The sequence below is a fragment of the Copadichromis virginalis genome, linkage group LG13 (genome assembly GCF_057382275.1).
Source record: "Copadichromis virginalis isolate Kocher_CV1m ecotype Utaka linkage group LG13, C_Virginalis_male_GT1.1, whole genome shotgun sequence".
NCBI lineage: Eukaryota > Metazoa > Chordata > Actinopteri > Cichliformes > Cichlidae > Copadichromis > Copadichromis virginalis.
This window is the reverse complement of record NC_140630.1, coordinates 7398931-7422142: the sequence shown is the minus strand read 5'-3', so window position 1 is coordinate 7422142 and position 23212 is coordinate 7398931. Positions and strand designations below refer to the sequence as shown.

At 38.3% G+C, this 23212-nt stretch overlaps 1 protein-coding gene across 2 annotated transcripts in view; it reads right to left on the bottom strand.

The window, feature by feature from the left end:
* Positions 1-23212, bottom strand: part of cdh11 (cadherin 11, type 2, OB-cadherin (osteoblast)) — a 95066-nt gene that overhangs the window by 16638 nt on the left and 55216 nt on the right. For both annotated transcript variants that reach the window (XM_085477066.1, XM_085477067.1), the window contains 6 exons: positions 15943-16357; positions 13899-14038; positions 12935-13229; positions 9065-9184; positions 7380-7547; positions 1537-1724 (listed from right to left, as the gene is read on the bottom strand). In XM_085477066.1, the coding sequence (XP_085333192.1) occupies positions 1537-1724; positions 7380-7547; positions 9065-9184; positions 12935-13229; positions 13899-14038; positions 15943-16093 (1062 nt within the window). In that variant the 5' untranslated portion in view covers positions 16094-16357. The remainder of the gene's footprint in view (positions 1-1536; positions 1725-7379; positions 7548-9064; positions 9185-12934; positions 13230-13898; positions 14039-15942; positions 16358-23212) is intronic.

Below are 23212 nucleotides of genomic sequence, written 5' to 3'. Positions count from 1 at the left end.
TGAAGATGAACTCGGGTGAAGTGAGAAACTATCCAACTGTAAAAATAAAAGTTGAAAGTGTTTTTGGAGATCATGGAGGAGCACAAGGACAGGGATTTTGGGGCTTATTATCTGCACCCATTTCTAAACCCAGCACCGGTGATAGATCTGGATTACTTTATTAGTACACATGGGTATCTCTGTACTGAAGGAAGGATATACCAAAAGGCTAACCTACTACCAACTACCCAAACAGAAAGTGCTTAGTCTAACTTTTTCGCATGTACATTTACTTGTGTAAATTCTTCAGTAGTTTGCATAACATAGTTCAACAGCCGGTAAGATGGCAGTAAAAATGTCAAAACTATGCTGACTCCAGTTTTCCCACTCCTCCCCTAGAACAGCTGTGAATGAGTTCAGTCAATTTTTTATTTTCTTTGGTTAACTGCAGCCCTCCTGTGAAGGCACCATTATTACTGTCTAATTAAAAAGGCTTTAGAGGACCAAAAGATGATGTATTTCACAGGAAATTTCCTTTTTTTTTTAGCACGACAGTATCAAACTGAACATACTGATAAGATGCATTGCAATTCACTGCTTACATCAAATAAACATTCATCAGCCATTTTTTATTTGGTATACCTTTTCAGCTGCATGTAACAGCAAACTGGCTAGTTACATGAGAGCAACTACAGCAGGTTGTCAAGACAACCAGCTAAAGTTCAAACTAAATTTCACAATAGAGGGAAGAAAGGTGATTTAAGTGACTTTGAATGTTGCATGGCTGGTCTGAGACAGGCTGGTCTGAGTACTTGAGAAACTGCTGATCTACTGGGATTTTCCCACACAACCATCTCTGGGGTTTATAGATAATAGTCGAAAAAGCACGAAATATCCAGTGTGCGTCAGTTTCTGGGTTAAGATGCTTGTTGATGCGAGAAGTCACAGGAGAATGGCCAGACTGGGTAAAGCAGTCCAAAAAAGATTTGTCATAACCAAGGTAGTGACGGAATTTGGCATAGGCAACATGAAAGCATCCTGCCTTGTATTAACTGGCTCAGACTGGTGATGGTGATGTAAGATGGCGATGTGGGGGAATTATTTCCTCGCACATTTGCCTCTTAGTACCAACTGATTATAACTTAAATGACACACCCTACTCGAGAATTGTTGCTGATCATGTCTATTGCTTTGCCCCAACTTTGTTTTAATTTTATCACTTGATAAACCACAATCTAATAAAGTAAAATGAGCTTACTCATAAACCCATGGGAATCATTTGAGAATCCACTGAGCTTCAAATTGAGTTTCACCCTATTGTTTGGTTGTCCAGACCAATGCGTTACTCCTTTGAAAAACTACTAAAAACCCACTCTAAACTGTCATAATCAGCAAATACAGTCAGCATAACTAAAGGGCTAAATATTTTAAGAATTAGTTGGGGTCTAAAGAGATGGCAAAATAGTTAAGATAAATGAGTAACTTCCATCTGATGGACCAAATCCAAGGGAGAAAATGCAGTTTTAAGTTGCTAAGTTTCTTTCTTTCTTTTCTTACCTTCTTCAGTTTAATCACAGCTTCTCTGGTTTCGGAGTCTGTGGTCAGTTCAAACATGTTGATTCCGTCTCCATCTATTAAGCGGTAATTCACCAGCCCGTTGTCTCCAAGGTCGGGGTCTTTAGCTTTAAGACGGCCCACCTCCTCTCCTGCGACTTTATCCTCTGACACAGACATCGAGTACACACCTGGAATATAAAAATATGTGTGTCGGCTTCTTGGTGATGATAGTGATGACTTTTGGTCACAGCTTGCTTTTGTATTCAACACTGTTCAATTCTTGGCTGGTTGCCACTGTGTTTACTATCTGAGGCAGGGTCAGTTTTGGAGGGCAGTGAGGGATTAACATGAACTATACCATCTGTCTCATATGGCCCAAAGGATATTAATATCCCCTGTAGTGTCAGGTGTGTGTGTGTTTGTGTGTGTGTGGGTATGTGAAGAAGCAGACACCTGGTTTCAAGAATGAGAACAGTATGACCATATGTCTACTCGCTCCCCTGGTTTTTTTCCCTTTTCTTCTGCTCTTATTATCTCTCACCTCAGTTCAACCTGAACCACTCATCCCCATTTCATCTAATTTTACTTTAGCCTCTGCTTATTTTTTCATAACCCCCTAACCCCCCCCCCCCCCCCCCCCGCTCTCCTGTCAGCGCTATTATCTTATTTATTTTCTCTTCCCAAATCTTTCTTCCTCTATCTTTTCCACGCTTTACTATTCTTGTTTGTTTTTTCTCAATTCCTCCTCGCCTCTTCTTTGCCCCTTCCTACACCAAGATTTGGGCATTGAACACAAAGTAAACTCTACATTTATGGGCTGTACACCGTTAGCGTGTTTATCCTGCTCGTCCAGGTGTGGCAAACCTGTGAATCATGAAATTCAGTCTGTCATGTGGCTTCTGAGCGATTCACAGGACTTGATCCATTCAGCCTAAATCCCTCCTGCCACCCTCAGGCCTGTTACTTTTTTCTCACATCTCCATCGATCTTCACCAAATCCCTCTTCTCCATCTTTCGTCTTCATCTCTGTCCCTGCTTTTTAAACTCCTCTGTGCTGTTTGACTCTATTTACTAAGATCTTTGCCCTCTTTATCTCTCCTGTGCTTCTCCCTTTTCCATCCTCCCAAATCTCGTCATTCATCCTCACCTCTCCTCCCTCATCGTTCCATTTCTCGCATCCCTGTCTGTCCTCTTCTCCTCCTCTTTTTATGTACCATTTTGGCTAAAAGCTCATTTCATCCCTATCCCCCCACTTTGCCCCTTTTCTCTCTCTTCTCCTGTCATTCTATTCTTGCTTTTGCTAAGTAGCTTAACATCAATGGCTTCTGGTGGATGAGTTAAACATTGTATGACAGAACACACAGGCAGCTTGGCATACCTGGCTGCAGGCTAAAATGAAGCGCGTCACATACAGGAAATGTACATTTACATTTAAAGATGACAGTTGAAGCAAATAGGAATTCACTGAGTTCATTATTGCAAAAAGTCAGGCACAGGTTAGTCTCCCATACCAGAGAGAGTGAGAGAGATTTCGGCTACTGTCATTACTCCCACAGACTATAAGTTCATAAACCAGCCATGTTCAAATATAAACACTAATGAAACATCTAATAAATGTAATTTGTGTAATGACCACAATCTCTTGGGTCGGGAATTTTATCTGATGACTGACTTTAGAACAATGATGTCTTTTATTACTCAGTAATTTCCTAGTCAGACTTGTGATTTTGATGTGTTGCGATATATGGAATTTAAACTCAGAAGCAAAGTTTGATGTCTGAAAAATAAATATGCCTGTGGTGTGGTTAATTATATCGTGGTGGGTGTGGACTGAGTTTTCAATTAAATAGTCTGTGCCTAAAGAGCACATAAAGCCTGGGTTTATAAAGATTAACCAAATTGCATAACAGCATATTTGTTTAAACTATCAACAGTAATCCCACCTATGCACACGTTTGAGGAGATTTCTACTCAAAATATTGTCACTCCTGATATTTTTATAAGTGTTTGGGCCCTTTATTTCATTTAAACAACTTGCATTTGAAATTACTGATTTATTAGAGCAGCAGAATATAGTTAGCGTTTGGGATTGGGGAATGGTAACACAATATTGTCCCCTGGAGCCTACAGGTGGCTGGTGGGACTGTGGAGGAGTTTAATAGTGGGCAGCAATGGTGCTGACATGGCAGAGGGAGAGAAGGGAAACTCTGCAGCTTAAACAGGCCACCACATTTGGATAGGACACGATGAGAGTGGGGCACATCACTATTGCTGTGTGATGCAATGCAGCTGTTTCCTGACTAAACTCACTCAAAGTCTTCATAGCATTCGTGTTTAAAGTGTTCTGCACACTTTGACTCGTCTTAGCTGACATAGGCTTCAGCCCCCTGCTAGCCCACATTGGAAAAGCAGTTAAAAAAAGTTATGCATTCTATTCTACTTAAATCTGAGAGAAGAGCTAAAACTAAAGTTCTAAGGTGAGTTTAATCTTTCCAAGATTTATGAGAATAGACAGTTCTGTAATAGAAGTCACTGAAGGTAAATGATGTGCAAATAGATATCGCCCAAAAGATCTTTCACCACTTCAAATGCCTTTTTATTATCTGCTTTGTTCTCCATTGTTCCTGTTCAAACAAGAATGAGAGAGAAGCACTGCAGCTGACATATATTAACAGTATTTAACAAAACCATCTCTGTCATGTCAGCCTAATAAAGACTGAAGTCAGAGAGAGTTAAAGAACAATCAATTGCTATTTGCCTTTGTTTTTCTGCTCCTACTCCTGTCTGTGCTGTGATGGATTTTTCGAGGCTGCAAACGAATGACGCTTGATAATGAGGTGAAAAGAGAGAGAATTGCAGGGACAGAAAGTCTCTGAGAGAAAGAGATATCAAGCCTTAGAGCGAAAAGAAAAAAATACAGCAGCTTGAATGGAAGCTGAAAAGCTGCTAGACAACAAGAGGGAGTCTAGCTGTGCCATATATATGCATTATTTTTCGGTGTGTTTTTATCTTTTTTATTTTTATTCCATCTTTGTATCTGTTTTATTTTTGCTGTCTCTCAGACTCCGTTTTTGTTTCGTGACTCTTATCTCATTTTCCATTTTTTTTCTTCCTCTCCTCTCTCTCACTCTGCCCAACTACTAAATAAGTAATCACTGTCCTCATTCACACCATCTGGGAGAATTTTCTTGCAGGTGGTTGTCCTGCTTTTACTTTTTATTTATTTATTTTTTGACAAGGGTACCGAGTTCCACAACATATTGTTATTTGGTACATTGTCTTGCATTGCAGATGTAAAACTGCCAGTGATGCACAGGCAAGTATAATGTGGTTATTTAGATATAATGTGGCCTATGTGTGTGACTTGATCCTGTCTCCCGAATATTTTTCACCTGGCTCATGAAGAAAAGTGGATTGCAAAGCGTTCCATGGTTGGTAATGCACATATGCTGGCTTAAAGGAGATTATGAAGTGGGTTACTTTTTTTTTTATTTTTATTTTTTTTTTAGGTCAGTTACTAGTCTTTTGTTTAGAGTTTTCTACAAAATTTGCGTCAGCAAATCAGCCATTTACGGTTTTAGGCTCTCCCTTCATTTTTACACCATCTGTCACTATGTAAGAACATGTGGCATTATTAAAGAAACATGCATATGCCAGTATGGAAACTTCTATATATGCTTCTCGTGCTGGAGATGAAGTCTTGCCTTTTGAGCAGTTTTTCATTGCTCATAAAACTCTCCATCTAAACTCCCTCAAATGTCCTTTTGTTGTGGTCTACAGCATCACATTTCAGCTTTGCATTGCAACACAGCTGTCAGCTTGTTATAATATACAGGAACTGGAGTGGTGGTTTTGACTTTCTCTCTCTCTGCATCTCCCTGTCTTTTACATTATCTCCCTCACTGCTTCTGTTCATGTCTCTCCCTTTTCTTGCCTATTCAGCTTCTCCACAGGCTAAATCCTGATCCATCATCTCTTGTTTTCTCCCCATTTCTTCTCTCCATACATTCCTGAGGCTTTCTGCAGAATCTCTGCCAGGAGCCCTTCTGCTCAGCGCTATAGGAGGGAAGGACAGAACGATGAAGGAAAAAAGAGCCATAGCACAAAATGGCAAAGTTGGATATAATATGGAAAGGTGGACATGAAGGTCTGCTGGGAAGTGGTTGCAAAGAAAAATGCATTGGTGTGAATCCTTGCTGAGGTTTAGGATGTTTCTCTTTGAGGAGAACCAGAGAGGTTAAATCGTTCTATGAATATTTGCTATTTGGCTGTGCATGAGATGTGATCAGAAAGTTCAAAAAACCTTACCTGACATAAATTTGGCCAATCTCTCTTTCAACTTCTTCTCAGGCATCAAAGAAAACTTCCAGCATGGCTGCCATTTTTAAATATAAATTGCACTCTCTAGGTCCCGTTTGGACAACACTGTGCACTCTGCTGTTGCAATGTAGACCCCAAACTTACACAGATGACAAACATTATCTTTTGTTTCCAAACTGATCTGAATTTTTATGGAAGATCATTGCTGCTGATGAGAGCTGGCTCTCCGAAGGGATTCCGTGAAAAAGTCTTGAGTTCCCAAGCCTGAAGGAAGCACGTTGGGTGTGGAACAAGACCCAGAGAATGCTTATCATTTTTTCAGCATTCACAGAGTTGTGCACCAATAATTGGTTCCTCGGGGTGAGACTGTCAACACAGAGTTTTACTGTATTGTCCTGAGGCATTTGGGGGAAACATTCAGAGGAAATGGTCTGAACTGTCGTGCATGTCAGTGTGCCATTATGTGCCAGCACAGAGCACATTGAAAATGCAGGAGTTCTTTGGACTTACCACACAATATTTGCTCACCGCTTGCCCCTCCTCTCCATATTTATGTTGCATCCACTTCTGGAGATTTAAATCACATTGGAGGATCCAGCAGGATACTCAGAGGCACAAGCAAAAGGTAACCTGACAGGACATGGCAACCGTGGTGGAAATGGTACAGACTTTCGCAAAACTTGAATGGGAGATCATCATTATCCAAACGAGGTAAGGTTGATGAGTTTTAGAAGTCCATTTCCAAAACTTCCAAATCATATAGAATGGATTTACAGCAGATGGGCATTTTTTGAATTTGTACAGTATTAAATGGAACTAGAGAACTCACTATCATTGTACTGGTTGTGTATTTTGTCACCGAGGACAAATCGGTATTTTGTCACCGAGCAAATAAAATAAAATAATTTTTATCAGTTAATAGAATCATTGGCAGTTCTGTATCATCTTTCATACAGAGAAATAGATTCAGATAAAAATATAAACTTCTCATAAAAAATGTTAAAAAAAAAAAGAATTTAAAAAATATTCAAATTTTGTGCCTCTGTCTCCTTCCTCGCATCAAATCTACTGTTCTTCACAAATCCAGAGATCTGCTTTTTTCATTGCGCTGCTAATATCTAATTCAACCAATGCCCTAGGGAACTTCTAGCTAGTATCCAAAGACAGTCATACATGTTGGGGGATACTCCAGGATCCCAATAAAGACTCTTTTTAAATAATTCTTTTTTTTTTTGCCTAAAGTTACCTCACTACTTTGTAAGTTGCAAACTAATGACACCATGCACTTGATGTGTATTGAATGCCCTTGCACTGACCTTTGGTGATTATTGCATAGTGCAGAAAAGGCTAGGAAGATGCAGACTGGAAGTTCAGATAGTGTAATAGCTCTGCTGTCATTTGGTAAAAGGTCTGACACTTTCACACCTCTAATGGAAATGCCTAACCCAAGGAAAATGACGTACAGCTACACAATACAGTATATATTATCGATGGATAACTAGAAAACGTAGGCGTTTACTCACTCTGTGGAAATTTTGGAGGGTTATCGTTGACATCTGTGAGGGTGATTTTAACTTCTGTGGTCCCTGACAGCCCTCCCATGTGACCACCCATGTCTTTGGCCTGGATGACGACATCGTACTCCTGGCGGGCCTCACGGTCCATGTTTGGCAAGGCAGTACGAATTATACCTGAGCAGACAGAGTGGTAACATGACATTAATGCTAAAATAAGGCTTTCTTTTAGCCATTCTGGAAAACACAACCACTGGAAGCTTGTGGGTGAGGTTTTATGGATTTTTGAATGATGAAAAAAACAGCAGATGTCTGCATATCTACTCTTGTGTTGTATATGCTACTGTACTCGTGTTTTGTCACACCATGTACAACATGTGCATTTTACGTCATGTCATTACAAATTATTAAGAATTACAATAAGGAATTGTATACCTGTTGAAATTAATAAATGAAAATGTTAAACAAATCCCACTTTGAAAACACTATCATTGCTAAGTAAAAACTACCAATTTACAACGAATTTATTCCAAGATTCTTCATTTTGTAAGAGAACGCATCATCACTCATCATTTAAATAAATAAGAACTCTAGTAGAACATTTGTGAAGTCTTATTTTTATCTATTTCAAGCCCCAGTGATTTTTGTCTGTTTAATTCATCACCCACTACTCTCTTTCCATCTCTCTCTTTCTTTCTGCACATGTCTAGCTGCAGTGTCAGAGAGGCTTTCTGTTGTCATATTATGCCAAAAGTGTGTGCGTATGTCTGTGACAGCATGGAAAGCTGATAATCTCCAAACCAATTAGAAATGTGAGCTATGGATTTGAGCCAGTCAAATACCCAACACTGGTTTGATTAGCCAGATTTACTCTGCCCAAATCTCTCTGCCTCTCTGTGCCCTAACCACTCACTTTCCATGAACTATCTCTCTGTAAACCAATTTCTCTCTCCTTCTCTACCCTAACCTCTCACTTTCAGTTCTTCTTCACTCTCTCTGACCTAGCATAGCTCAGTGTTTGCCCTAACCTCTTTCCTTACATCCAATTTCCTCTTTTAATGCAAACCCAAATATTAGGCCTCAGCTCTGCAGGGACCAAAGCTGAATGTCCGCTGGGGACCTCTTTCTACAGCTTGCCTTCTTTTCCTCACCAATTTCATTGGAAAGGATGTCTTGTTACACGATCCCTCTAGCACAGAGTTCTTGGCTTTTTTACATTAAGAGCAGTAGATGGAAATGTGAAAGAATAAAAAAAAAAAGTTTTGAGTTTGGTTTTTGCAGCAATCAGTTTTGATGAGACGCCTGGCAGATGGCACTACAATATTAGAGTTTAAAGTCAATTGCATTGATTATTTTCCTAATTAATTATATTCAATTTAAAATTTTGCGACTGTTAAAATTTGTTCACTGTTTGTAGCGGTCTTAATTCCTATTGATTTGGCAGTTGTGTCCCCCCCCCCCCACACACACACACACACACACACACATCCTAACTCCAGGTGATACAAAAACACCGTGCAGAAAAATAAAATGAAAACGCATTGTCGTATCGTCCATGACAAGCTGTTTTTGTAGTTGATCTTAGACCTGTGTGCATACTACATCACTGTAACATCAAGGCCTTTGAGCTATTGTGTTTTGTTGTGTTGCAGACAATTATAAGCCTAGTTCAGGGTTTTTGTTTGCAGCCTTACCTGTCTGAGGCTCCACAGAAAAATAGGGTTGTCCTTGCAGTATGCTGTACACCAGTCTGGCACTGTTGCCGTAGGTGGGGTCATCAGCATCTGTAGCTGTCACCTGCAACACTGACGTACCTACAGGACAGAAACACAGACATGACAAAAAAGTCAGGAGGAGATAGCTCTACCTTAGTGATTTGGTTCAGGAATGGTTTGACAAACAAGCTTGTCACAAAAATGTGCGCCGATTCACCTGCCTGCACCAGCCGGATGGGAAAGGGAATGAAAAACACTCTCTCTCCTGTCTCTCAGACACTGCGGCTGAAGGGGCTCCTGTGGGGCTGGTCTCCACTATTATTTCTCTACATTTCATCATTGTCTGGTGGAAACATCCAGTCTCCAATTTTGGTGATTTTCATGTTTTAAATAAAACAGCATTTCCTCCGTGCTCTGACAGAGTTCAACAACCCCATGGATTTATGCAAACCTTTCAAAACTCTTTGGATAATCTGAAAAATGCATGGTTGTTGAGCCCGAAACATGACAGTTTATCTTAGTCCCCCACAAAAAAAATGGACATTTCACAGATATGTTTTCACCCAAAGCATCTGCATCCAGTAAATCCCTGTTAACTCAGCTGACACAGATATGCTGAGCAAATAGACCAAGTAAATTAAATTTGCAGAAGTGTGAAATACATTCTATTAACTTTGCGTTATTTCAGTTTTGCTTTTCCGATGTGACTCAGAAAGGTGTTTCTTTTCGCTAGACCTGTTGCTACTTGCTAAAGAAACGTAGTAATAAAAGTGCTTCAGACCTGTATCATTACCAGCTCTGATAAAATAAATATAAATAAAAACAGGCAAATAACATGTTGGTTTTTTTTCGCCACCCAAGTCCAAATTTTCTTACCTTGTGACTATAAAGTTATATTATTTTAAACTTTTTTTTACACTATTAAATCAGAGCTGAGTCTAACTTTTACTTTTGTTGGTTTTAGTTTTATTTTTACATATTTTTCTCTTTTTGTCCTCCTTCGATGGAGTGTAGCCTGTGAGATTAGTCAAGCAACTGGAGCTGCACTGCACGTACACCCAATACACCACACTTGTCACAAACCAAGCACAACTTCCCAATTTGGTGCTGTATTCAAACTCGTTTCATCTTTCCCTCTGGCATTTCAGTGCCAATACTTTCCTTCATTACCCCCTGCTGTTTCAACCCCTCCACCACCCCAGCATCCACCTGTAGGCCCCGGGGGGGATGTTCAATCATCCCTCTCCAATTTCTATGTTCTATTTGTGGGTAGTGATAAACTCAGAGCCTAGGCATCAAACTCCAACCGTAATCTGCTCCTGTGATAAATCAGTAATTTCTTTCATGAGCTTCAATATCCATGATGAATCTGATTACAACCTCCTTTATTTTGCATGAAGTAACCACGAGGGCCCACACAAGGACTCAAATATGTTTAAGAGCTTTGTATTATTTCTAGTCTTGAAAGGGAAAAAAAACCCCTCAAAACCAACTAAAGCTCAAACTCACACAGTTCATCTTGAGCCCAGAGGACAGAAGTAAAAGCTTTTGGTTAGCAAGGTCAATCGAGAAAAAGTGAAAGTTGCAAAAGGTTACATAGGTGAAATGTTTTTTGTTTCATTTGTTTTTCCCCATAACCAAGCAACCCCAGTAAATGTAGAAACTGTTTCTTTCAGGGACTAAAAGCTCAAAATGGCTGTTACTAAGTTCTTGCAACAGCATGAATTTGGCTGGAATAATGGGTGCTTCACATCAATCACGTGTTATTGAATTGTTCATTTGGCTTCTTTACAGCCTTTTTTCCACTACATCTTCTATTTTAATATTTACCTTTCCAGCTGCAGCCATGTGAGCACCACCATTGTGCTCCATGCAAAATTAACCAGGTTCTGCATAACAGAAAACTGCAATGAAATTTTATTCAGCATGGCTTTGAATGTGGTTATAAGTACACCGTGATAAATTACCAAGAATGATAATTTGAAAGAAATTGGCTTTTCTATCCATTCTAAGTCTGATATCGATGAGGCTACATAGACCTAGTTAGTCAAATTACAGCTTTTATTTCTGTTCCACTTCTGTGGTTGTGGCTCATGGCAACTGGTGATCTCTCTTTGCCAGACTTCTGCATTCAGGTTTCAGATTATGTAGCGGATGGGTGAAAAATAGCCTAAACAGAACTCTTTCAGTTTTCTTTCTTTGGAAGTCCAGTCCATTCAGGGAAGGGATTTCTTATGCTTCCACTGTTTCAGGCTTTACCGCTGCCAGTGTGGTTCATTTCAGGTCAGTATCTAGAGGCTGAACACTCCAATACCACACAATTTTTGGAAAGAAAATCTTCCAAGATCAGAAGTTCTAAATAGGGAGACTCTTAAGGGGGTGGTAGAAACTCTTGCCTGTGCCAATATGGTACTAAATAATTCCACAATTCTGCTTGTAGTTTAGCCCAACTTTTAAGAAAAAAAGAGGATTTTTCAGGAGGTGACCTGATATGCACTTCTCTGTCACATTTCCTGCATTCACATTCAGTGATTAATATAGAAATGGTGTTGTTTAGCAGAAAAATAATATGCAGACAAATTTTCAGTTCAACTACCAAAACTACTGCTAAATTAAAACTAAACTTTAGTTTAGTAAGAGGACTTTTGCCTCTTCTGAGAAAATACCTGTTAAAAGGCAAGGTTGACATTTTTGACATAGGATTTGAAACCATTGCTCTGGTAATCAATGTCAAAACCAGGATTACATTTGTTTAATATTTATGCATTAAGGTTGTTATTAATTAATTAATTAATTAGCTATTCTCAGACAAGAACATATTTCTGGAGCCCAGTTCTCATTCAAATCAAATCAAATCAAATTCAAATTTTATTTGTCACGTACACAGTCATACACAGTACGATATGTAGTGAAATGCTTGGACAACTGCTCGTGACCTGAAGAAAACAAAAAAGGAAACGGCTATGAATAAGATAGGAAATAAATATGAAAAATTAAAAAGGGTAAATTTAACTAGGAAGGAATAAAATATAAATTAAGGTTAAAAATGAAATAACTGTACAACACAAATTAGAATGAAGGGTAAATTTAACTGGGAAAGAATAAGATAAAATTCAACATTCATTCATTCAATTCATTCAACATTAATAAATGAAAACAATGACAGTGAAATTCTATATTATATTTATTTATCACTTTGTATTTAATTTATGTCAAAATTCATTTGTGGTTGTTTTTGTGGGGTTTGTTTGTTTTTGTTTTTTATAGTGAAGACTGAACAGTAGTTTGGGTCATCTCTGATTTTGTTTAAATGTGCTATATTAGCACAAGGAAGAAGACGTGACTTGAAATAGGGACAATGCCTTTTAAAAGGCTTACAGATAAACCAATAAAATATTGAAAAAGTCATATTTTTAGAGAAAGTCTCCAGTCTGGGGACTTTGTATAGATAGCCAGGCTTCATAGATTTACAATGATATGGAGAAAAAAGACCTCCAAACCTGCTAAAGAACCGGTAAAGTAAAAGGTAGCCAATTGGGACTAATTGTGTTTCTTTATGTTTATCCATTATCTTTCTTTGTCACCATCCCTCACTCCTTGATGACTGTACAAATATTTTCCCAATATTGCGTGAATACGATTTAAAGTCCCCCAAATTGTATGTTTACCAGCTGTACCAAACTTTTCTGAAGCTTTTCTGTGTCTAATATAACTTTCTTCTTACCAGCTGTAGATTTCTTAGACTTTTAAGCATTCTTTAATGTATCCCTTCCTTGTTTTCTTTGACTTTGTCTCAATACAAAACCTTGCTTCCCCCACATTTCTCTTAATGTTTCTTTTGCTACTTACCAACATTGGACATCTCAGGCACCCTGGCATAGTACGGCCCATGTGGAAACTCAGGAGGGTTATCGTTGATGTCCTGAACTTTCACTATGAACTCTGATGGCGGCTCCAGAGGCTTATTAGTGTCTCTTGCCACAGCCTGGGCTGTTAACGTGTATTGGGCCTGCTCCTCACGGTCCAGAGTTTTTGTGGCGTGGATGTTGCCTGTCTTGTCATCAATGACAAAGATTGTTCCTGCACCTTCACCGGACAGGATGTACTTGATATTTCCATCGCCTGAGTCAACATCTGAGTGGAGCTGAAAAAATGGAGACAAAACTGAATTTAGCTTGAATTACATGCACATATTTCAATATATGTGAAACTTGAAGAGAAAGAGAGAGAGACTAGCAGTTCCACATAAAGGCAGAAAGTCTGGTCAAAAGGCAAATTTGGAAGACACAGACTAGCTTGGCTGCCTGGCAGATGCCAGATGAGGTTGCAATTTCCCAAGTCTACAAACTAAAGTGAGCGAGTGACTGGGACAGACAGGCTGGAAATGCTGCATGTTAGATGGGCACACACTAATAAATTACTGACTTAAAATATTATTATAAAAATGAAGAATGTTCAACATTCAATTAAACTCTTGTTCTTCCTTTATAGCTCCTAGACTTTGAAATATGGTGCTCTGTAAACATAATTTGTTGTTTGTTATGAGAGCCGCTGCTCAGTTTGAGCGATGGTGTTGTTCTGGAGGAGTACCACCAATCATCTTCACCCTTGAATGAGAACATGACCTCTTTCATTTTTCTGTCTTTATCCCACTCTCTCTTTGATAAATGCTAAAACCACATTTAAATCCTGCTGTCAGCTTGCACACCATGACTGCCACTGGATGGCAACGTGGCTTTTAATTAAACAGTTATTCAGAGGCTAATTTTGTTTGAAGAAGGATTCTCTTTTTAAATTGCACTGTTATACTCACCCTGCCCACCAGCACTGGGTCAGGTCCAGTGTACTCCTCAATGACAAAGAACTGATTCCAGACCCATCCTCGTTTGGACCTGTGGAGTACTTGGCCTTCCTTTCCAACCTTTTGTTTGTGTCTGTGTAGCGACAAGTGACCTACAAATACAAAAACACCAATATACATATATTTATATATATATAAACCACACCTATATTTATCCAGTTATAACCAAAACCTTTTAGTTAATTTAATTATAGTCCACAACATGTTTATTATGAATTGTAATTTCATGGTTAAACGTTAAATAGACGGCCACCTTCTGTATGTTATGTTGAATGAATTATTACCACAACAGCTGTTATGTTATATTTTGGATATTTTTTTTGGTTTTTTTTGTTGATTTTCCAGTATTTTTTAGTAAGCTTAAAAGTGTGTGAGAGGGAGTAAGCAGAGTGGCCTGTTTTAGAAGTGTGGATCATTGGTTCAAATCCCAGCTGAAAAATGTGGGTGGACTGTATGAAGAACACATGCTTTAATGGGTCGATTTTTATGTGGAATCTTTGCAAGTCACTTAACCTCTTTTTGTTGTAGTGAAACTCCACAGTGGCTAGAAGGAGCAGTCTGTGGTTGCAGTGAGCAGTAGCAATGTTTGAACATGTGGAAGAATTACCATTAATATTTAAATATTAAAGGGAAAATAATGAAGAAAAAAAGATTGTTTTTGAACATAATTGCATGTTGGCAGTGTGTCTAGAGAGGGGAAAAATAAAGAATGTGTCGAAAAGAACTTTTAATTTTTTTCAGGCTCTTGTGAGTTTCCTTGGAGTCTTCAGCTGTTGTCTGCAATGCTCAGCATACATCTGCACACACTTCCAGCACCTGAGATGGTGATATATAACCAAAACAATAGCATAATACTCTTAAGGATGTTTTGGTTAGTGTGGATAATCAGACCGTTAGCTTTATGGTTGTGCTCAAGGCCAGGGCCTTCTGATTATTGTAAAGTTGAGTCAGAATTGCAAGTTTTTAGATAATGAAACTCAGCTGACTTTATAGGCCTTACATTTTTATTCTCTTCTAACTTTCTCTGCTTACCTTTACTCATATTTAATACAGCTGAATTCAAATAAACCTGATCCTATTTGCATATTTTTCAGATTCTGTTGACAGATAACAGAGCAAGTATGAAATAGTGACTGAAATGCACCCCATTATACCTAAGCTATTTCCAAGCTGCTGTTCTGCACTGTTAGAATGCTGATTTTATAACAACCTTGTCATTTGACAGATTCACCAGGCACATCAGTTTAAGACAACTACTGTGTGCTGTGATTTAGGAGGAACTTACATGTAAAATAAGTTACTCAGATTGAATGTTAGAAGCGTCAGAACGTCTTTTTTTTTTCTTTTTTTTTTCTTCTCAGACACTCTTTCATGTCTACATCAGCTGACATGCGGTCCTGCCTTGTTGTGGAAGGGACAGCAGTACTAAATTTGCATTTAAAGCTACAGACTGTGAAACTGTTAATTTGGAATAAGGCTGAAATAAGGTATATACTTACTTGACAGAGTACCTAATTGGTTTGTATTCTGAGCTAGAACACAAAATGTTTTGGGGGTAATGTGTTATATATTAGGTTGATGAAATGGGTTTAATATGATATTTAATAATACATTAACTACAAGGCATAACTTGATAGATCACATATCTATGAATCTGAGGATCATCTCGGTGGATGACCCGGTTATACAAAATATTTAGGAAGATGCTCAGTGCAAACTTTAAATGTAGTGAGTTCTCAAATCCCTCATGTGATTATAACAGTTACATTTATAAAAAGGAATTATTTCTGTATCAGTTGCTGTACCAAGGCTGCCAAGACTTTGCAATGCTGCATGAAGAAATTCACAAAAAGTAAAAATCGGACAGATCTAATTGATCATTTTAAAATATGAAACTAACACAACCTCTGAAAAGATGAGCAAAATGTTGTTTTTCGGATGTTCACAGTTATGAATTTATGCTGCAAGATTACGTTGAAGTATTGCTTTGTCATACCTGGATGTCTGTGTCTGTGTCCCCTTTGATCCAAGGAAGCATTTCCTTTCCGAGTTCCTAATGCAACGCTACAAAGTGCAGAAACTCCCAGCAACACCAGGAAGATCCTCAGTAGCCCGAGGCCCTGCCGCTTCATCATCAGCATTGCCATCTTGACAAACCTTTGAAACTGTGCACTTTGCTCCGCCCCCTACTTTCTGATTCCTCTCAGTGGAGCTCTGCTCCCACTGAGGTGGTATCTTGCTTTTTTTAACCAAAATGTTGTTGATGAGCTTCCTAGTTCATTAGCTGAAATGGGGCCTGTTGTAGATACTCATCACCAGCTTGCCACGTCACTGCCTTTCTTCGTTTAGCTTTTCTGCCTTCTTTTTCTCCTCTCACAGTTTGTGTTGTCTTATTCTTCTTGCCAAACAGCCTGAAAGAGAGCGAAAGGAAAGCAGGTTTGGTCAGTGACACAAAAATAGTCAAAACAAACAAGCAAACAAAATATTTGCAGGCAAATATGGTTTGATGGTTTATTAAAATTCATGATTCCCAAACGGATACATTTCACTCAGACTAAATGTTCAGGTAAAACCTGATCACTATTTACAGCTCTTTTGGATACACTGACAGCATCATGCCATTTAATAGATCAAATCTATTAAAAAGCACACAGGTGATGACTCAACAATGCCAGTAGGAGTGATACATTTTTTGATTTGTCCATCTGTAGTGGTGAGCTGTAAAGTAAACTGCTTGGTCATTACAAGAAAAGACTCGATGAATGTCAGCAGAAAGCAATGACTGTAGTTTTAAAAAGAAATCTGTGGATATGAGAATGTTGCAAAGTAGATTTAATAAGAGCAATGAAAAAATGTATTCAATCTTCACCTAGAGAGAGACTAGAGAGGACTGGATCTGCAGTGAAGCATCATAGGTTTTGCTCTGCTGCATTTCTTAATATCTGATTTAACCATAATATATGAAAACATAGTTTGTCTATCACTTTATTACACCAGCAAACCAAAAGTTGAACTAATATGTGATGGATTCAACTCAACTCCATTCATTATATATAGCCCTACAACAGACAGGTAGATTTTATCTGCAAAGATAAGTGAAAGTGTTTGTTAAAAAAAGAACCGAACCACTCTACTTTTACTTGTGCTACTATGCCATTACAAGAAAAGCTGGAGCCACTAGAATGCAAAAGGCAAATGTCATTTTAAGCAACCAATTAGCACAGACGATAAATACAGAAGCTTTTTATCTGTTGTCTTCAGTTTGGTTTATGATGTTCTGTTCATGACAGAAGAGAGATGGCAGTCTTTGAAGGTAAAACATTGAGAGAAAAAAAAAGGTCAAACAAAAGACAAAGTTTACTCAAGTGCAAATGTGCAAACAAGTGTGTCTAATTATTCTTCACTTAAGAAAATAATATCACTAAACTGAACCACACTAAAACCGCTTTTTCCCCAGCCAGTGGTTATATATTGATGCGCCATTTGCACCAACATGAGTAAGTCACCTGGCACACTTGAGAGGTGATTTGTGTTTTAATTGCACATCGTCCGTGCAGCGATGCACGTAGGCCTACTACTGTACCAGTGCAGTACCAGTACCAGTTAGAGTGACTGAACTAGAGGTGCTAGTAATCTTTTAATTCTAACTGTAAATTCCGTACTGTGCTTCTTATTTTTCTTGGCATGGACCAATTGAGCAAAATTTGTATATGCACATGTGAATGTGTTTGTGTGTGGGTGTTTAATATTCAATAGATCAGTAGATGAGAAAATTCCCCCAGGGCTCATTGGCTCATGCTGACCACATGACCAGCCAACCAGGAAGTGTTGACAGTTAATCCCATACCGGCTCATCATCTGGCTAATTATCCTCGAGTCCTCTGATTGATGCACATATCTGTGTGTGGGTGTGTATGCATGTGTGTTTGTGCCTGTCTTTCATTCATTTGTAAAAGCCTCGGAGCTGTTTTTTCTTTCACAGCTTGCCTTGAAAAATGGTGCCTTGATAAAAACATATCTGCAACTAAACCTGTGAAAATAAGGAATAATTTTTCGGAAAATTCTTTAAGCTGAAAAATTGCCTGATAATTGCCTGAAAAAAATTCTTAATTGTACAGTTATAGTAATAAATAGCTGTAAAATCGAAATAAATAATGGTTGTTGACATCTTGTATCTAATAGAGAATAAGTTAAAACTTTAAAAACAGCAAAACAACAACAAAAACCCCGTAAATAATGAACTCTCGTTTGCACTTGTTGTGCGACGAGCTGACACCTGCTATGCAGAATCTATTAACAGGACCTCAAACTGTCATTGATGTGTCAAATTAAGTGTCAGCTTTATTTAACAAGTAAAAATAAATCAAGTCCAAAATAAATTGCTTTCCCCAGTATCCCGGTTCCCTGCTACAAGTCCGCTGTTATTTTTCTGAATAACTGTCAGATGCGTGTCAGGTCAAACACAAGAAAAAAATAACAGACTAGATTGATAGCAGCAGACAGAGTGACAGCTCAGGAATGATCAGTGTGTAAGCCAGCATGATATTGTGTGGTTTGCAGAGATGGGCAGTAACGCGTTACTGGTAACGCGTTACTGGTAACGCGTTACTGTAATCTGATTACTTTTTTCAAGTAACGAGTAAAGTAAGGGATTACTATTGCAAAATCGGTAATTAGATTACCGTTACTTTCCCGTAGGAACGCTGCGTTACTGCGTTACTAAAACCGTGATTTTTTTTGTGAGAATGTGTCATGACAGTGACGTAAGCAAGTGCGACGTTGGTGACAGCAGCTGTGTGCAGATCAACAATGGATAATATATCGAGTGCGGGAGAGAGTATGAGCGTGCAGCGTTTAAAGCGTGGAAGTACTGACCTTACTTTGAGTTTGATTCCATAAAAAGTGACAAAAACATTAGCGTCCATCGTGCGTGGGAAGAAAACTTCTTTTTACAGCGAAAAAAAACCCTAAACTTCCGAGCAAGCACAGAGTAGCTACGACGTGATGGGAAACTCACAGAGACACTCGCGCGGATTCTTCAACTGACCGCAGCACACCTGCACCAGGGTAACCCTCCGCCTACCCTGCTCCTGCTTTACAGGTGAAAATAGAGCAAAAGGACCACTGAGTCTTTGACTTTATTTATTTTCTGCTGTGTTTTACTTGCATCTGTTTGAAAGAGTGAGTGAAAACACAAAAAATATTTTATTTTATGTGCTGGAATGTGCAGAAAATAGGTTTAAATGTTAAACTAATTTATTCAACTCAGAGAATGTTGCATATAATTAAATGTTTTGCTTGATGCATAAAGTTAAAAGATTAAAACTGATAAAACAAGTTAAAAAAAAGAGACTTTTCCATTTGATTACATTTTGTATGATGGATTATGTAGAAAAAGTAGAATTGGGCTGAAAGATCTATCGCTTTATCACCTCTTCAGGTTGTAAATCGTGTTTTTAAAAAGTAACTAAGTAACTAAGTAATTAATTACTTTTGAAAATAAGTAATCAGTAAAGTAACGGGATTACTTTTTGGGGGGAGTAATCAGTAATTAGTTACTGATTCAATCAGTCAATCAGTAATTAGTTACTGATTACTTTTTTCAAGTAACTTGACCAACACTGGTGGTTTGCTTGGTGACAAATAAGTGACCCCACTGTCAAATTCAAACAAAGCACCTTTAAAAATACAGATTTTTTGCAACTTTTCTCTCTGTTTATTTGGTTTTTATTTATATAGTGAGTTCAGATGAGTTTGTTGGAGCACCCCTTCAAATTAACTGAAAAATCATATTGATATCTTGCAAAGCTGTGGAGCTTCATGAAGTAGGTTCTTACTTTACTAAAACTTTCTCTCCATCTATTCAGATGCGTTGAGATCTGATTGTTACTCTCCTTCTTAGACATTAGCTAGTGGTAGAAGGAAACAATATATTTGACAAATTCCAGTCTGCACTGAAACAGCATTATTAAATTACGAATGGCACTGGTCTCATATTGCTGTCATCATACTTCATACATACACTTAGAAATTCATATAAACCCATGTATGTATGTCCTCCTCTGCACCCCTTGTATGTGGAGTCCCCCAGGGATCTATCCTCGGACCAGTTCTGTTCTCACTATACAAGTTATCCCTGAGCCACCTGCTTGATAGTTTCAAAGGCATATTATTGCTATGCTAATGATACACGGCTGTAATTTTCAGTTGAGCCTAATAACCTCAACAGCCTTCCCTACCTTAATGAATGTGCTCTCTGCCATTACTAACTGGACATCTTTAATTGCCCTTCATTTTAATTCTGGCAAAACTGAAGCTCTTCCTTTGACCCAGACAATTTCTAAGGAGGTCAGTCAGTACTTTTACCCCCTCACGTGCATTGGAAGTCATCGGCTAAGACCCTATGTCTCTTCGCCGATATTTGAAATTTGAACCTGAAATTTAAAAACTCATCAAGTATTGTTTCTTTCTTTTAAGAAACTTTGCAACTTTGGTTATTTTAATGTATTTTTCAGTCATCCCTTGACCATTTTCAGTTAGTCCAGAATGGACAGACTGCTAACAAAAATTTGCCAGTGTACACATATTACACCTCTTCCTGGTGTGCTTTAATGGCTTTCTGTAATAAAAGCCATTTTAAAGTTGTATTCATAACATATAAAGCCCTATGTGGATAGGCCTGGGATACGAATCAGGGCTACTGAAACCTTATAACAGCAGTTGACCTCCCAGAAGAGCTCATCAAGGTCTTTTAATTGTTCCATGATCTTATTTTAAAACCAGAAGTTCTTCCGTGTTTGAGGTTGCAGCACCTAAACTTTGGAACAACCTCTTAGACTTGTAGGTCGGCTAAATGTGTGGTTTGCTTTAAATGACAGCTGAAAACGTTTTATTTTAAATGCGTGCTTTTGTTGAAATGTGAAGCACTTTGTTCTTGAAAAGAAGTGCTTTATAAATAAAGTTATAATTAGTAGTAGTAGTATTTAACCAATGAAGCCCAGCTATCAGGGACAGACAGCATAGGGAAAATCAGCTCAGTGTTAGAGAAGCTGAAGCAGTTGGATGGATGAGCTGGTACTGAAAATATGTTACATGGTTATAAGGCCACACATTGGTAGAAACAGTACAAAACAGACAAGAAATGCATCAGAAAAGAACACGCTCCTTGCTTACTTGTTCAGGATTTTAAATCCACATTGTTTGCAGGAAAGTCTGGACACAGAAATCCTCTGAACAGTGTTTACAAAAGCTGCTCCATATGCTAACCACCTTCATCATGAAGTTAACAGATGTGAAACAATCCTGTAGAGTTGCACTCAAAAGTGTACCAAACTGTTACTCTCACACATTTTCCTGAAAACAAAATTCTCTCACTATTGATTTTTAGTCATTTTTTTATTGGGAATAATTTTTTCTGTTTAAAATAATACTATTTCTTAAAATAAAACCCAAACCGTTCTTGAAGATTAAGAGCGCCAGTCTATTTAAAAATTAGATCAACTTCACAATTTATTGAATTTATATAATACTACATGGCCGTACCTTCTATGACTCATATTCGTTTGCTGTTTTCTTAAGTTTTCCGATATCTCAAATGGCTGACGGTGCGAGACACAGAGAGAAAGCGAGAGAAGCAGAAAACGCAGCGCTGAAACAGACAGTGATAATGACTCCCCAGGGCAAGCATGCCTTTTGGCCAGACCGTTTCCTATGTCTAGAATACATGACTCAAGAGTCACGTTAGAATAGTGAACAGCATACTTGAGTTTGTGTGTGTTTGTATATGTGTGTGTGAACGCATATGCACTATTCCCTTGGGGTTAGTAGAGATGCTGTTAATCCATGAGTCAAGTGTTTGAGTAGGCTACTGTGATTCATTGGCTAACACGAGAGTGTAGCTCCACACACTGTGTGTGTATGTGTGCGTGTTTGTGTGAGTGTGTTGAATGTGTCACACAGAGGTCAGAGCATAGGGTTAAAATAAATCAATGTGACATGTCCTCACTCAACAGGGGGGATATTTGCCTGTTTAAGAGTCTGAATATGTCTCTAAAGATGTTTGTATTTATATCTAATGGTGTGCTGTGAATGTGCATCTGTGTATATGACTGTCTGTGATTATGCAATCTTATTAATGTGGGCTGTTATGACTGAAAACCCCAAAGTGTGTTTACTATTTCTTTTCTTATAGTGACTAAAGTGAGCGCCGAGACAAACAGAATAAGTTCAGCGGTCTGCTTAGATTTTGCTCTTCTGATATTGACTTTTTGAAATTTGACTTGGTTCATTAATATTTATATTTCTTTACTTTTAACCAGAACTCATTATAATATGGAACACACTGTGTGACGATTAGGAGTCAAATTCTTTAAGACTGAGATTTTGGGTCTTTTGTAGAAGTAGATGTTGAATAAAAAGTGTTTTTTTCCTCTCGCTCTCTATTTCCATGCACACAGGTTGTTTCTCATGCTGTGTCTCTTTAGTCAGAGTAGCTGTACTGGCTGCCCTACTGGAATCACAGCTAGTACCTCCAGAACTGAAGCGAGGCACAAAAGAGATTTCCACCAAGTAAAGAGCTGAAAGGCGACAATTACTCCACAGTAATAAATGTAATGCAGTACTTTAAGCAGTCGATGCTGAAATCTTTAGTAACTAAGTAAATAAATAAATGAAAGTTCATTACTTTATCGAGTCATTGGAAAGCTTTACTCCTTTGTTGGACATTGATAAGTAAAAATGGAAACATAAACTGGGACAAATACACAATTTCATTAAACATTTCCCCAAAACAAACTTCTCAGCCGCTGTAATTAATCATTGTATTGCTGTGTTAGACACAGGAGACTTGTCTTTGTAATGTCACCATTAAATAAAACCCGAGTATGTACTTATTTTTCTCTCTGTCACTGCCTCTTCCTTTCTCCTCACACTCTGTCATTGTTTCTCTGCACTGTGCTTCCAATGCTTTCCCTCCTTTGTAAGCCAAACGTCGACAGCAGCCAAAAGAACATTGGAAAACGTCTGTGAAGTATAGGGGAGGGGAAAAAATAGTCTTGACCCCACTTTTTTTCTCCTCGGTCTTCTCAAACTTTCCCTCACTGCTTTTCTCTCTAAGGGTCAGTGACAATAAAGGTGATTCATTCGTGTATGAAGGTGTATATACACCTCTCTCTAGCGTAGTGCACGGTTTGTGATTGTGCATGTAGCTGACAGTGTGGGTCTTTTCTCGCCTTTTCCTCCGTGTCTCCACGTATTGCCTGTGCTGG